Source organism: Bombus affinis, unplaced genomic scaffold (assembly GCF_024516045.1).
Source record: "Bombus affinis isolate iyBomAffi1 unplaced genomic scaffold, iyBomAffi1.2 ctg00000070.1, whole genome shotgun sequence".
Taxonomy (NCBI): domain Eukaryota; kingdom Metazoa; phylum Arthropoda; class Insecta; order Hymenoptera; family Apidae; genus Bombus; species Bombus affinis.
Genome location: NW_026108823.1, coordinates 1,325,560 through 1,342,048, shown reverse-complemented (window position 1 = coordinate 1,342,048; position 16,489 = coordinate 1,325,560). Strand labels below are relative to the sequence as shown.

The 16,489-nt window shown below is 34.2% G+C and overlaps 4 protein-coding genes across 10 annotated transcripts in view; 2 read left to right on the top strand and 2 right to left on the bottom strand.

Moving 5' to 3' along the window:
• The window catches only part of LOC126927056 (integral membrane protein DGCR2/IDD-like), a 211,178-nt gene that overhangs the window by 12,191 nt on the left and 182,498 nt on the right, over nucleotides 1-16,489 (bottom strand). Inside the window, exon 1 of one of the 6 annotated variants that reach the window (XM_050743413.1) lies at nucleotides 4,025-4,242. The exons of the other annotated variants lie outside the window; for them this stretch is intronic. The gene's annotated coding sequence lies outside the window, so the exon portion shown is untranslated. Of the gene's footprint in view, nucleotides 1-4,024; nucleotides 4,243-16,489 lie in introns of those variants that run through there. 6 annotated transcript variants of the gene reach the window in all.
• Nucleotides 1-16,489, bottom strand: part of LOC126927052 (integral membrane protein DGCR2/IDD-like) — a 392,464-nt gene that overhangs the window by 310,966 nt on the left and 65,009 nt on the right. The window lies entirely within an intron of this gene.
• Nucleotides 4,948-6,686, top strand: LOC126927045 (katanin p60 ATPase-containing subunit A-like 2; the record flags this gene model as incomplete). The annotated part of the gene is made up of 4 exons (XM_050743376.1): nucleotides 4,948-5,875; nucleotides 6,059-6,227; nucleotides 6,285-6,397; nucleotides 6,594-6,686. Coding segments are annotated over exons 1-4 (576 nt in total), but the record flags the coding sequence as incomplete, so codon positions are not given.
• Nucleotides 8,129-16,489, top strand: part of LOC126927038 (G-patch domain and KOW motifs-containing protein-like) — a 42,655-nt gene continuing 34,294 nt past the window's right edge. Inside the window, exon 1 of the mRNA XM_050743363.1 lies at nucleotides 8,129-8,443. Coding sequence (XP_050599320.1) covers nucleotides 8,304-8,443 — 140 coding nt within the window. The 5' untranslated portion in view covers nucleotides 8,129-8,303. The remainder of the gene's footprint in view (nucleotides 8,444-16,489) is intronic.

The following is a 16,489-nucleotide window of genomic DNA, read 5'->3' as shown; positions in this document are numbered from 1 at the left end:
GCGGAATTGATTTATTCCACACAAAAGTTGACAACAATAATCGAAAAAAGAAAAATATATTACCGCCTTTCACATCAGCATACACAAGCACATAGGATTTCACACGAATATACACACTTGTAAATTCGACGAAACGATCAAAGTTAATTATTTTTCGATTTTTCGGGCATCAAGTACTACATCAAACGTTACACATCAAACGTTAAAATACGGCGAGCATACAAAATGTACAAACCACTCTAAATTAATTAACTTTGAACGTTATTGATTAATTAAAAAAAACCACTGTTGCGTTGAGTTTTACATTTTAAAAAGTTGTTATCCGTTTTTGCTTTGTTTAAAACTAAAAACAGGACTACGTTCATTGTAAGTCGTAAATATCCCTTTTATTTATTTAAACAAACAGATATTTAAACAAACAATTTATAAATATATAATTTATTTACGTATATTTGTAATATCTGTTTTATAAATTTGTACAACCATTTATCTATTTATCTATTTTATTTGCATATAATTTTTATAGACTTTTTTTCTTTTTTTTTTTTTTTTTTTTTAAGAACGAAAAATTGTGATTCTATTTTAAGACATGTCAGGCTGAAGCGATACGCGATATATATTTCTATTCGGATTTCACCATCGTCGTAATCGATGCTATTGGAAACGTTTCACGATAGACGTCTTACAAGCGCTTGCAATGTCCGTCATGTGTAAGGCTCTACCACTGAATCGCGGCTGCCATTTAGTGATTAAGGTCGATCACTTAGAGACGTTAATCCGCCATAATGGTGAGCAATACATCGAAGCCATTATTGAAAGCATAGTTACGCTTTAATTTCATCGATCTTATTCACAAATAGAAGTGTACAAATTATAGGATTTCCAAATATTTAGTTTAGTTAAAAGGAGATATGAAAATGACAGGTATATTCAAAGGATAAAACAGAACCGTACGATTGTAAAGTTTCAAATCATTATAACTATTTAAATTTGAAAAATCCTACTATATTTATACAATATATTTTTATTAAGAATGGAAGAAATTTCGAAAAATACGACAACACTTTTTACTGTCGTCTTAAAGCACACCATATGTTAAGCTTCTTCGTCGTTACAAATTTTATCGCGGATGTAACGAACGTTTCGAACATGTAGCACGCACGCGTCAACGCCTACATTTGGATTTTAAATATATGTTTTATGCATTAAGTGTATTAACTTTCTTGCGCAATTTCTTTCAATTTGTTACGATATGGAGGGTTTAATTACGTTTAAGATATCTATCTGAATCCTTTAAATTCGAAGTTCTTTAAAAAATTACGTTACGTAAAATAATCGTTTTTCCACTTTATTGTATCATAAAATAGTTACTTAAATTCATATTACTTAAAGAATCTTCCTACAGAAAGAATAAAAAAGAATAAAATCCTATATGTTAAATTTTACGTGATTGATGGAATACATAGCGATGACGAGAACTAACTACAGACAACAAGAAACTATTAGCGAAGGCAACTGGTGACTATGAATGTCGTCTCTATAATATGTGGCGACTAAGGAGAACAACTACCAACTACGGATAACAAGTAACAACCAACTGTCTCGTTTCTAAGAGGCAACTAACTTGCAATTATCCTCCTTTGATGATTTCTGTAGCGTGATATAGGTCTTGAACGTAGTTAAAGAATATGGTCGCTGCTGAATGGCGATTTGACAGCAAGGCGATCCCGCTAGTTCAAAGCTTGACATTACAAGCTACCGAAAACCATTAATCTTGTTATCGAATATCTGCTTTCAGAAGAACCCTTGTGATATGATATGACGTCATGACATTTTTATGACGAAGACGAACAAACACCGACCTCTAACGAAACAAATTTTTATTAAGTGCCGTATGTGGGTTGCAGGCCGGCCAACCAAGGAAATTTATCGAATGTATAAAGTAAAATATATACGAATATATTCGATATATCATAAAATGCCTGCGTTATATCGTCTAACAGCATAAAGAAAGCTAAATTTAAGGAATTAAAAAATTGAAATACCAATTATAAGAGAGTTAATTAAATTCAAACCTATCGATGGTCTCATAAAGACCTATATTTCCTGGAAATTGATATCTTTCGAGTTCTAAATTCTCCTTAGAAAGTATCATAGAGAAAATATGAAACTTGAAAAGTACATCACGCTGATGCCTCGATAAACCCTCGTGTCGATAAATCCATGTGTCCGAGCGATGAATTTTCCCCAAACAACAAAAAACTGAAGGAAAATCTTCTTTGAAGGACGTGACAAGGTAGGGGAAGCGGTAACAATGATCACGCGATAAACTGATGGTGTACGTATAGAACGAGTGTTGCGAGAGAATTATCGAGAAACAAAAAAAGAAAAAATAATCGTCACCCGGCGCGACTATACGCTGTCGACGGGCAAACAGCGACTGAGACTAACTGAAACGAACTGTGTCGCAGTATGAGCACGGGCTGCGTTCGCGGATCGATCGAACACGTTCTGCGCCGCTCCTCGGCACCGGCGTCAAAGCCACGCCCGATGGCTGCAACGCACTGGTGCACTTGCAACATTAACCACTGGTCCTTTCTTTTTCGTGTGATATTATACCAGCATCTGTGATGCCATTTCAAAGACCGCAATCAAAGCATTAAATGCCAGATTAAAGCGACGCGATAATATTACCACAATATTCGTCCGTAAATGTTACCGTATAGATGTTTAATTAAGCATTATTATGCTTCGAATAATTTACTATCACATGTTCCACAAGAAAACATATGTTTCGCTTTTCCCCGTAGTATGATTGTAATTTATAACAAATATTTATAATTTATAATTTGAAATATTTATAATTCACTGAAAGTGTCTTCCTGTCACGATCATAGACGTAAAATTTCAAATTAAAAGTACCAAATGAAAAACATATGGTATCCCGAAACCAAACGTACGACATGGCGAATCACGATGATACGATAAAAATTGATCCATGTCTTGATTTATTCAAACAGAACGAACTTACTCGAACTTTTCCAGAATAAACGATTTATTCGATAATATCTGTCACCAGCTTCTCTTCCTTCAACGGTAACAACTGACACCGAAAGCTCGAGAGACCCGAACGGTAAGACGTACCCAGAAGCAATGCAGTTACCTGGGCAAAGAGTCCCAAAGACCAAGGACGTAGGAAATTTCGAGAAACGGAAATGGAAACTGGAGTGGCGCGTCAATCAGCACTGACGGAAACTAATAAAAATGGAAAAAACCAAACTAATTCGTTTCACAAATTATTAAAACGATATTATTGAAAATTTCACTCGATTTTCTCACTGCACATGTCAATATTTGTCGAAATATCAATATTAAAAAGTTAATAAAAAAAAATATCCTCTTTCTTCATACCTGTCTTTCTCCCGGGCGGCGAAGGAATACTAGAATGTTCGAGAACAACGGATACTTTTTGATTTTATCTCGATTTCAATTTCAATCTCTTTAAACGAAATATAATCTGAACTATGAAACGTTTGATCAAATAATGTTCTTCGTTCGATGCTAAAGGAAATTGAGAAGAAACATCGAAAATTCGTTAATAATTAAAGAATAATTAATAAAAGAAATTCGTTAATAAAACGAATTTCTTTGTTTCTGTTAGATAATAAACTTGATATACGTATTGGTTTTTAAAATCAATATAGCTAACCAATGGGCACACTTTTAACAAGGGTGATGGAACATACCAAAAATCTTTCAAGATGGTCTTGGCAACGGAAGAGTCGAAAATATGACAATTATGAATGAAAAATTCTAATATTTTACAGCTGGCAACGATAAACAACTCCAGATATTCTCCTAATTAATTTACAACAAATTCGCGTATATGATCGATAGCTGACGTCACTGTGTCCCACAGCCCTTGTAAAACGATAAGAATTTCCTGGAAAAACTTGTAGCCACGAAATGAAAAAGATGATAAAACTTCTAACAAGAGTACTGAGACGAGCAACTTTGTACTTACCCCTTCGGAGTAGGGAACGTGATTAAACGTCCGCGAGTTCGAAACTTTTGTAAGTCACTGGCACGGCCGCTGCTTATGGTGGGAATGTAATAGATATAAGTACAGAGCGCGTGAGCGAACTAAAAACGCGATATAGGGGTAAAGAGAGAGACCGTTCCGTCCTTCTCTAATGCCCGCGTACTTGTACCGGAAATATGTAACGACGGTAAACGAGCGCCGTCAGTGTCCACTAGTGTGCATGCCTGATTAAACAAGGACAGGAAATACCTATATACAGCCTTCTCTTTCTATTTCCATGTCGCATCCATCTTACTATACAGTAGACAGAACTCGACTATTCCATCATTATATTCGCACCCTGCTTATGTGTGAACCAACATCGCCATGACAACAAATCGTTCGTCTCCTGTTTGATGCTCAGTTTTCAACGGAGTTGAAGGAAAACTTTATAAGAGAAAGGAAGTGACGGATTGTCTCAAAGTAATAAACGAAAATTCTCGTAACTATCGAAAACCGATAGTCAATACAAGGATATCATTATCACATTTAAAACTATTACAATGAACGGTGATTTATCGCTGCAAGGTACCACAAATAAGATATCTCATAATTTGCGAAAAGAGGTAAGGAATATTCTAGATTTTAGACTTTGGAACTTCCATGACAGTCATGAGTGTGTTTTGTCATTGATTTGCCATATTGCGTTTTTCACAATTGTTGTTCATTCTTTGTGATATTTTACACTCGCACATAGTATCTATGATTTTTTCTTTCGATAATTCTTATAATTATTGTCAATAATTAATTATTTATAACCATTTACGCTGTATTATATATCATTAAGATTTATCTTTGCACGTATCAAGATAGTAGATAACAAAATTATGTTTATATATTTATATTATGTGTATATATTTAGATATCTTCTTAGTTGCAATTTTTTCGAATAATATCGGCGACCAATCGAAATAGAAATTAGTGCGGAAAGAGGGGAAGGAACCAAAATTTGAAAATCGACATCGGTAACTCAGTAGTTATAGAATAACTCAATCGATAATGTAGATTAACTAGTTATAAATGAAAAAATATATAAATTCAAACTTTAAAAATTAGAAATTAAAAAGCAGAAGGCAAAAAATTATCGCCGAGGATTTATATAATAATAAATAGACAGTACATTCTTTTTGTCTGTCTTACCTAGAAATAAAACAGTTAATTGATGATTATCGTATAGTGTGTACTCATAGCATAAAATTTGTTCAATGAATTAAAAATTATATTTTTTAGATATGTAGACATTAGCGATGTATTAATCCGGGAAGCTCGTCTACCTCGGAAATATCGAGTCTGCGACAACGTCGATTTGGAAATTATTCTTACAGAATATGAAAATTATTATTACAAGATGAAATTCCAAAAATATCCTATATTGTGCAAGAAAATAACTGAAAAGGAAATAAAGACGAGGGAAATGACAAATGCGAACAAAGTGTAAGAATTTAAATTATTTAACACTATTCAACGTTCTCAACGTATTCAACGTATCGATTACAATATCATTCAATCTTCGAAGAAGTAGTAAAACGTGTCAAATCTGTTAGCAAACAAACGAGAAGTGAGTCTGTGAAAGGGAGGAATGTACAACAGAAGATGACGGGTGATGCTACGGATGATATTAATCTCGCAATGACAGTGACACCAATTTTCGCCAATGAAAGCGATGGAGCTTCATCAGAAGAGCTATTTAACGTCTCAATGGAACAATCCACGCAATCAAAGATATTGCAACGGGCTCGGAGGCTTTATATAGACAATCCGGAATTGCGGAAGATTGCTGAAGACATTTCATGCGTAAGTTATTTTCGATTAATATACGTATTGTAAAGCTTTTTAAAAATAAAATACCTATCGATAAACAATCCACTGTATATCAATGACGCGGGGATTTCAGTAAAGCTTTAAATAACGAATTACATAACACTTACGGAAATTAATACGGAGATTATGCGCCATTTCATCTTTGTATTGTCGCAGGAAATCATACTGACAAAATTAAATGTATATTGGGACAACATTGTAGGCCTAGAGGAATGTAAATCTGCTATTAAGGAGGCCATTGTGTATCCCCTTAAGTACCCTATCTTTTTTAATGGCCCATTTTCTCCCTGGAAAGGTATTCTGCTATACGGACCACCTGGTACAGGTAAGATACTCGTATTTCTTTCATTCCCGTACAGGTTTACAATAAATTACGAAATAGGGAAGACGATGTTGGCTAAGGCAGTCGCAACAGAATGCCAATGCACCTTTTTTAACATAACGGCCAGCTCATTGGTGAGCAAATGGAGAGGCGATTCCGAGAAGTATATCCGTGTAAGTTGATTTCCTTTGTCTATGAAGAAGAGATTCTAGGTTTAAAAAGATTTGTTTTTATTTGTCGTCATTCATATATAAATAGAATAGTTGTTTGGAAAACGAAATGATATTACGTTCGTGATGAAACAATGAATTTAAGGAATTTTGAATATAATATTTAATAAATAATAAATACATTTGTTAAACTGAACAGGTTTTATTTGAACTTGCCTATAATTTTTCGCCTACAATTATTTTCATCGATGAGATTGACTGGATAGGCACAAATAAAGGAGTAAACTGTACATTGTCTGAACCTGCAAAGAGATTCAGATCAGAACTTCTTTCTAGATTGGATGGATTAGTATCTAACGAAAATTCTAATGTAGTTCTTTTGGCTGTAACTAATTGCCCTTGCTATGTATATCACGCTATTTCAATGTTTTCTAAGTAGAAAATATCTTAATATCATAATTATTCATTATCTTAATCTTAATTATTGTGTTGTGCGGAATATTCCTTTGTTATTATTAATATAACAGAACAATAATATTTATTGTAAATATATTATTAGGGACATTGATGCAGCTTTACGCAGATGCCTTGAAAAGAAAATATACGTATCATTACCAAATGAAGTTACTCGACTTGGTATGTTCAAATTATACCTTAGCAACCAGTTATTAGAGAATATGGATATTGTAAACCACATAATAAAATCTACTGAAAAATATTCTTGCGTGGATATAAAATTGCTTTGTAAGCAAGCATGGCTGCTAGAAATAAGTCCAATATGGGAAAAACTTGAAAAAAAAAAAAAGAAACATCTGTTACGACTTTGAAATATGAATTAAAGAATTATGAAATAATAGCAAAATTGTTAAAAAACAATGTCACCTACAGTTACGGATGTGGATAGATATGAAGCGTGGAATAAATATGTATGCCATAAGAACATATTTTAAAAAATATAAATGCTTATCATATAAAAATATAAAAATATAAAAATATAAAAATATAAATGGTTATAAATTATTAATATAATTATCGTTCGAAAAATTGTTCGTGTGCATGCATTTATGTGTGCGCACGGGCTATAAACAAGTTTGAAATATTCGTTCTACATATATACGTGGTATACATATTCCCTTATAATATATAATATGTGTAATCTGAGTGGTAATATATCCACGTATTACATATGTGTTAGTGTATTTTATCGATAATCTGTCTTTTATTTCCTCTTATCTTATTGACGCATGTATGGGCGCGTATATGCGCCGGGAAAAAGCTATGGTTATATATGGGATTGTTAACAAATAAAAATTAATCTAGGTGTTATTAAAGAAATTTGTTTCACCTTCTAAACTTTTTGATGATTGGTTTACTTTGAATATTTTGCATATTTTTGCATATCATGAGCATTTTGTACATTTCTATACATTCAAATTTTCTATGAATACAAAATGATCCGCACTACTATCTACTTCATAGTATACTCTATACGTTTAAAATGCTCCATTAGAAGCTTAAATCTATCAAAATACAGCTCCTAGGGAAATGTGAATTTTCACATGAACACATAATATCGATTTTCTCATTGAAACGTATAGGCAGGTATATACTAGCATAAGCCACCTTCGGCATTTGGCCGTATGGTGCAGCACTAGCTCTGTAACATAGAAAACCATAGGCGTCAGTTCTTCTTATTTCCTCTTTGATATATGTTTACTTTAATGTCACTTATTCAGACGCTTGATACATTGTCGGAATGAAATTTTAGTAATGTGCAAGTAATTTTGAGTAGATTAATAAAGTATAATAAGATATTAGATTCATGTACATAGATTCAAGTGACATCAATCTTTATGTCTAGTATATACATGTGTATTGATCTATAAGTCAGTGTTAAAATAACAAATAAATGGCCGAAGAAGGAAAGAAGATTTCCTTCGGTTTTGCGAAATCTATTAAGAAATCTGTGTTAAAAAATGCTATTCCACAAGAAAAAAAGAAAGTTGATTACATTGAATGCCTTGATGAGAAAGGTATTAAAGTAATAGGGTGAGTTCAAAAAGTAAAATTTATAATCAAGAAACATATAACCTCAACCTAACCTATAAAAATCACCAATAGCGGAATATATATATTTGAAAACAATTTTTTTATTTCAGTGAGGAAGAAAAAAAAGATGAACCTCTAATTATTCCATTACTAGGTTCAAAAACCTGGCATGATAGAATTCTTAATAAAATAGATGCAAACATTTTCCTTCCGAAGGCAGATAAGGAAAAGGTAGGAGACGCTAGTGTTAACGAGGCAAAATCAAAGCTATCTAATGGAAAAACATCGCCAATAATATCAATAAAGAAAGAGCCAGTTGAAGATAGTGAAAATAAAGTTGTTACTTTAAAAGAGCAATCGACGAAAGAAATCATTGAGGAACTTAAGTCAAAGAATAAATATGAAACTAAAACAAATGATTTAACTTAACCTTTAGTAGAAGATGAATCATTAAGAGGCAAAGAACAGGTACGTTATCAACATATTGATGTGCAATGCACAGATGTATTACATTTGCATATTATAAATATCGTTTTGTATTTTTCAGTCTACGTTAGAAGATTATGAAAAAATTCCTATTGATGCTTTTGGTGTAGCAATGTTAAGGGGAATGGGATGGCAACCAGGAAAGGGAATTGGTTGAAATGAAAAGTATGAATTTTACTCTGGATTAAATTAATTATATGTATTTAATACATCACCTATTGGAAAGTAAACAGAGAACATCATTTTTTATTTCACAATCGTTTATTCTAACTATTACAGATTAGTAGCAGCTGTCATACCAGAATTACGACCAAAAGGTATGGGTCTTGGAGCAGACAAAGTAGCATTGCAGAAGAAAAATACAGATTCCAAAAAAGAAGAGGAAGAAGTTAAAATCGAGAAAGGAACATTTGTGAAAATTATAGCTGGAAAACAAAGTAATAATTATGGTCAAATAGAAGGATTCGATGATGATGCAGGAAGGCTCATAATAAAACTAGCTCTTGGTGGAAATATAATATCTGTAAATGAATTTATGGTACAGCCAGTGACTAAATCAGAATATTCTAAGAACTCAAAAGTTCAAAGTTAATATGAAGTGTTAGTTTTTCATTAAGGGACATTTAAGAAAATAAATTTGAATTGACATATACATATAAAGACATAATCGGACATGTAGAAAAACTAATTCAAGAGTACCTGTAAGTGTGTTGTTGCATGCAATTTTTTAAAGGTCCCTTCTAATTTTATATAAAATATGATAAATGTAGATCGGTCCGTCGTGTCCAGTAGTTGGGTGACTAGTGGGTTGTGGTGGTTGTTGACTGTTGTGTTATATCTGCTTCTGGACTTGTGTATTTCATCTTTGACTGTAGGTATCTTGAGGTCACCGTGGATTGTTTCGTTGGTAACATACCAGAGTGCATTTGATAGGGATCTTAGCGTTTTCGATTGGAAGCGTTGGAGTATTTCAATGTTGGAATTACTTGCTGTTCCCCATAGTTGGATTCCGTAGGTCCAGACAGGTTTTATTGCGGCCTTGTAGAGGATTATTTTGTTCTGTATGTTTAGTTTGGAGCGTCGGCCCGTGAACCAATAGAATTTTCTTAATTTTTCCTTTAGTTGCTTTGTTTTTTCTGAGATATGTTTTTTCCAAGTTAGCCTCCTGTCCAGGGTCATGACCAGGTATCTTACGGAGTCCTTGCTTGGGATTATTGTGTTGTTAATGGTGACCTGGGGGCAGGTTTGTTTTCGGAGCGTGAAGGTTACATGAGAGGATTTTTTTCGTTTATTTTGAAACCCCATTTTTGGAACCACTTTTCCATGGTGTCGATACTTCGCTGGAGAGTGGATGAGGCAATTTCCGGGTCTGCGTGGGTAGCTAATAGTGCTGCGTCGTCGGCAAATGTTGCTATTGTTACCTCGTTTGATATAGATAAGTCGGCAGTATAGATGGAGAACAGTAGGAGTCCGAGGACACTACCTTGGGGTATGCCGGATTCTATTGGGAATGTTGCGGAAGTGGCGCCTAGACATTTAACTATGAATTGCCTGTTGGTTAGGTAGGATTTTAAGATGGAGTAGTATGGATGGGGTTGGATCTTTTTGAGCTTGTAGAGTAGCCCTTTATGCCATACTTTGTCGAATGCCTGTTGGATGTCTAGGAATACCGCTGAGCAGTATTTTTTCTTTTCAAGGGTTTGGCTGATCATGTGGGTTATGCGGTGGATTTGCTCTACTGTTGAGTGTTGTTTTCGGAAGCCGAATTGGTGGTCTGGGAGTGTTTTCAATTCTTCTAGGAGTGGAAGGAGACGATTCGTGAGCATCCTCTCGAATAGTTTAGACAGGGTAGGTAAAAGACTGATTGGGCGATAGGAGCTGGTTTCATATATTGGTTTACCGGGTTTAGGGATGAGGGTGATCAGTGAGATTTTCCAAGCCTTGGGAAAGTGTTGAAGGCGGAGGATAGCGTTAAAGATTGATGCGATGAGTGCAATCCCTTTTATCGGAAGTTCCTTGATTGTTTTATTTCCTATTAGGTCGTGACCTGCTGCTTTCTTGGGGTTTAGGCGACTGATTGCTTCTATGATCTCTGAAGAAGTGAAGGGTTCAATAGGAGGGGACATTTGGAAGGGAGTGTGCAGATATTCGGTAACGTCCGCTGCAGCTATGGAGGAATGTAGTTGGAATACTTCAGTCAAGTGTTTGGCAAATAGGTTGGCTTTTTCTATAGGGCTACGCGCCCATCCACTCTGCGGACGGCGGCTTGGAGGTATTATTTGTGGGAGGCGCGTGAGTTTCCTGGAGGCCTTCCATAGTGAGTAGTTGGAGTCGGCTGTGGGGGACAAGCTGGCGAGATATTTGTGAAAACGGTCATTATTGTAGTTTTTTTTATAGTTTTGGATAGTTTTCTAGTTGCGTTGTTTAGTTTGCGTTTGTCCTCCGGTGTTCTATGGATCTGTCATATCCTTCTTAGTCTACGTTTTTCTGCTATTTTTTTTAATATGTACTGGGGGTATTCGTGATTGCTGATGGACGTTTTTGCCGGTGTGGAGAAGCGGATAGCGTTTATTATGCTCGTGTTTAGGTATTCCGTGGCTGCTTCGATTTCTTCATTGGTTTTTAGTGAAGTTGAGGTTGAAGTTGTGTGTGTAAAGACTTCTCTAAAGAGCTGCCAGTTGGTGTGTTGGTTATGTATGGAGCCATTACGTGTATTCTCGATGATAGTTGAACTGACTGTTACTATCACGGGGGATTGATCAGAGGAGAGATCAGCCGAGGAATTGATTTGGACGTGTCTTGACGAGATATTTTTTTTTAATGAGGAAATCAAGGAGATCGGGTATTTTGTTTGTGTCGGTGGGCCAGTGTGTGGGTTCGTATGTGGTAAGGTAGTTGAGGTTGTTGGTTATTATGCTGTTGAGGAGGTTTTTGCCTCCTACTGTAACCAGTCTGCTGCCCCATTGGGTGTGTTTGGCGTTGTAGTCTCCTCCAGCTATGAATCTATTGCCCAGGGTGTCCAGGAAGTCGTCAAAGTCTTCTTTGGCGATGGAGTGTCTGGGAGGGCAGTATACAGCTGAAGTGGTGATTGTACCATGACAGTCTTCTATTGCTACGTTTGTTGCTTGGAGGTAGTCTTTCTGGAATGGTGGAAGTTCGTAGTGCTTAATGTTTGATTTGATTATGATTCCGGTGCCGCCGTGGGCCTTTCCGCTGGGGTGTTGGGTATGGTAGAACTTGTATCCGTTTATGTTCAGGTAGTTTTTGTCGGTGAAGTGGGTTTCAGTTATGAGCATTATGTCGATTTGCTGGTGTTTTAGGAAGAGTTCTAGGTCAAGTTTGCGTTGCGCTAGACCGTTGGCATTCCACAGAGCTGTGCGTCTTGGTTTTATTTTGCGTCGGGGCGTATTAATTTATCCGATGTGGATACACCGTTTTTTTGTTGTTTTTAGATACAAGTGACGAGAAATTATGAAATGATATTTTAAATTTAAACTGATTTCATTCATTGATTTATTGTAGCGACAATGGTAACTTGTTTAAATAAAGATTTTGTAAATAAAATATTTAAGGTCTAAAATAATAAATAAACACATGTGAAAACATTAAAGCTGTTATCCTTATTCATGGTCTTGTTGGAACGTGTTTAACGAGCGTAACGTAGGCGTGAAAACGAAAACGTTGAGACTCTTGTGGCGTAAAAAGACTGAATTCCTCATAAAAATACAAGAAACGAGAGGAAACGTGCACATAGTTTATTCTCGACCTTGGATACATAAAACCAAAAAAAAAGAAAAAGAAAAAGGAACAAAAATTTTTATTGGTTATTTACCGAAACTCATTGTATCATTTTTATTACTCTATATAAAACGTAGAATCATATACTGACGAATGTTATTTCGAATTTCTAACTTCAGAACGATAATTACATATTTGAAATTACCAATAAGTGGTAGTAGCATTAAAAATATGGAATATTCAACGAGATGAAATATAGGTAAAGTATTTAAAAGAAAAAAGATTGAAACGTTCGATGTAAAACGATGAAATTAAATGATTGGATTTGAAAACTTGATTCGGTTTAATAATTCGATGAAAAAAGTATTCATCCTATGAAAAAAGAATTCATGTTCCTGTCGATATATCAACGACGTGCGCCGTTACTTCCCACTGCTCTGCCATTCAAATGCAATACTCGAATATACATGGCGAAAGAAATGGAAATTGAGCAATTTAAGGGAACGAATTACTCTCGCGTCCACGTAACTTCAAAATGTTTCACGTGTCCGTGTTTGCGAAACGAAATTCGTCGTTGTCCAAATAACACGCTTGCAGATGCTACGTTCACTTTGTTGCATATAGGGCTTAAATATATGAACAAATAGAACGGCGCAACTGTCACTAGCGTAATTTTTAAAGTGAATTAATGCATAATCTCGTCATCTACGTTTGACCATGATTATGGCAGTGATCATTGTTATATACGAATATTCGTGCAATATATGTGAAAATTCGTGGTTGTCCAATTAACACGCTTGCTGATGCTACGTTCACTTTGTTGCATATAGGGCTTAAATATATGAACAAATAGTACTGCGCAAGTGTCACTAGCGTAATCTTAACGTGTTAAAGTGAATCAATACATAACTTCGTCATCTACGTTTGTCCATGACTACGGCAGTGGTCATTGATATATGTGAAGCTTCGAGGAGTAGATGTGAAAATTCGTCGTTGTCCGGTTAACACGCTTGCAGATGCTCCGTTCACTTTGTTCCATATAGGGCTCAAATATGTGAACAAATTGAATGGAGCAACTGTCATTAGCGTAATTTTAACGCGTTAAAATAAATTAATGTATAATTTCGTCATTTACGTTTGATCTACGTTTTTTCATCTACGTCATCTACGGCACCTACGCGAATCTTATTGATTACGTCTTTGGCAGTGTTCGTTGCTATAAATGAAACTTAATAGTTGTTGAAACCGCTCGAAAGTCGTGTTCCTAAATCATTCCCTCGTCTCGTATCGTGTTCATCAAATGGAAAAGGAGATTGTGTTTTAATGAAATCGCTTGTTACTATCAATCTTGCTGTGTCACTCGCATAGGAGAAGAAAGCGAGGAAGGAGAAAAAAATTAAGGTAAGGTCATCAATGAGCAAAATGTTTAATGTACATTAAAATTGAGTCCGTTGCAACCCTCGTGACTTTTAAAATTCCATACGTATATTGTTATACGTAACATTGCCATATTAAATATATTCGATCAAATATTCAATCTCGTTCCCTGAAAGCTGTTCCTGGATATCTGGTTGGATACTTTACGCACGGAAATAGAGAGTGTTAACAGTAACAAACCCTCTATGTAGTGTTTTTGCTTTGCTCTTTTGATCAGGTAGATGACATTTTGCTTCGAAAAACGGATATATATACCACGGATATGCACATACAGAGTATGTGTATCGATATACACAATGATATACACCTTTGTACAAAGTGTCAAAAAAGTATTTATCGCGGTATTTTTTTCAAGCCATTCTACACCTTCGATTTGATGAAAATTGGTTAAATAAGTGTAACGCAAAATTGATCTTGACCACAATTTTCAGTGTCAAATTGTTTTTCTATTGCATCATATAGTGCTCATTAGAAAGGAAAGTTCCGTTCTTTTAGAAAAAATGTTTGAAATTTCATTAATACTTAGACTGATTTTATTCATATTTTAAGGTCAAATATGGAATACAATAACATCAATACTAATATCTACTTTTTTGTGCGAATTACTTTATATTTCAATCTTCCTTGATACGCCGTGACAAGCAAAAGTGTAAACACAGCTCGTTGATTTTATGTAAAAAGCGAATGTCGAAGGTATAATGAGAAAAGAGCATTATTTGACCATTCCACAAAATAATTTACCTAAATAGTAGTTAATTCTATTGGATATAATAAACGTGAAGTAGTACTAGTGGACGAAATACCTATGTTGAAACCTTGATTCGACGAGTATAATTAATGTGCAAAACTGTAAACATGGTTTGAGATATCCATTTTTGTAAAATGCTTTGTACATTATTAATGTTAATGAAAATTAACTATTACATTTCGTTAATAATAACTTGTAGTTACTGTTACCTAATCTTTACCGATCACTTGAGAAATTAGTCTTTTACATTTATGTGTTTACTTTTTTCGCTCGTCACTGTACATGTTTAAGTCAGATATGAAATATCTGGCGTATTCCAGCGGCTTTGATTAAATCTAAGATGTTGATATCCTTAATATTGAGAATGTTGTTGGAAACTATTATGCTGCGGTCTACCATTCGTTTTTGCCTATATATACCACGGAACAAAGGATAATTTTCACCGAATTCATCCAGAGCATATTTTCTAAGTTTTACTGTATATGATTACACCCATTATATTATATTATGTTATTACGATGTTATCTAATTAATTGTTGTCTATTTATTTTGATACTTATATTAACCATTATTTATAACATAATATACTAAATACAATTAGTATACACAATTAGTATAGGGATTAGTATAAGAAATTTTAAACAGCTTTTTTCAAAAGAACGAATCATTTACGATCCAGGGGTTTTCTGAAACTTTCGTTTCTCGTGATGAGTACTTTATGATGCAATAAAAAATTTTGTCTGAAAATTATACTCAAGATCAATTTCATGATCCATTTTCTCTAACAGATCTCCATCTTCCACAGCTATAACAAATAATTTTTTGACACTCTATACATTTAACATCGATTATAATTGTGATAATTGAAACACCGAACATCAATGTGTTTTTTCACTACGCCAACACAGATAACAATTAACATTGATATATAATATATATTTGACGATATATATCTGAAAGAATAGAAATTTCATTTAATCAACTATATGACCATACTCGGTTAAGTACCAACAACGACTATCTATCAACCTTATCTTACTTCCTCAAAGATATAGAAAGACTAAAAATTTCAGCCATGTGATTTGGTCCTTTAAAATTTAGAAGTAATATAACGATAAAATACCATCAAAACCTTTAAATTTAACGCACGAAAACATGTCTTCTTTGCTAATGGCGTACTATAAATACAAATATTTGAATAAATATTGCGAATTTCATATTGCTAAAAGATTTATACTATTCGTTCGTAAATAATCGTCGGATCTATATTTAAGTTAAAACTGTTGCATTAGATCTCTTTTCTTACTTAAAATTATTTGGATTGGTAACTTGGATGTAACACGTAATTTATTCTTCCTTTATAAATAGTGTACAGAAGATACCAATTCAAAGAAATGGAAGGAAAGTCTAAAAGCAAAGAAAATTTACAGGAAGATAAAACGTTCGAGCCTTGCCAGGCTATATAGGATGTTAAGTAATTTCATTTTGACAATGGTCCAACATCATACTATGCATAAATTTAATATTAATATAAGCAGGTTTCATGCCATGTATAACATGTAACGTATAAGCACAAGCCCTGGTTTTAAATGCCTTATAGTAACACCGAAAAGATTATTCAGTTGGATGTCTGACTC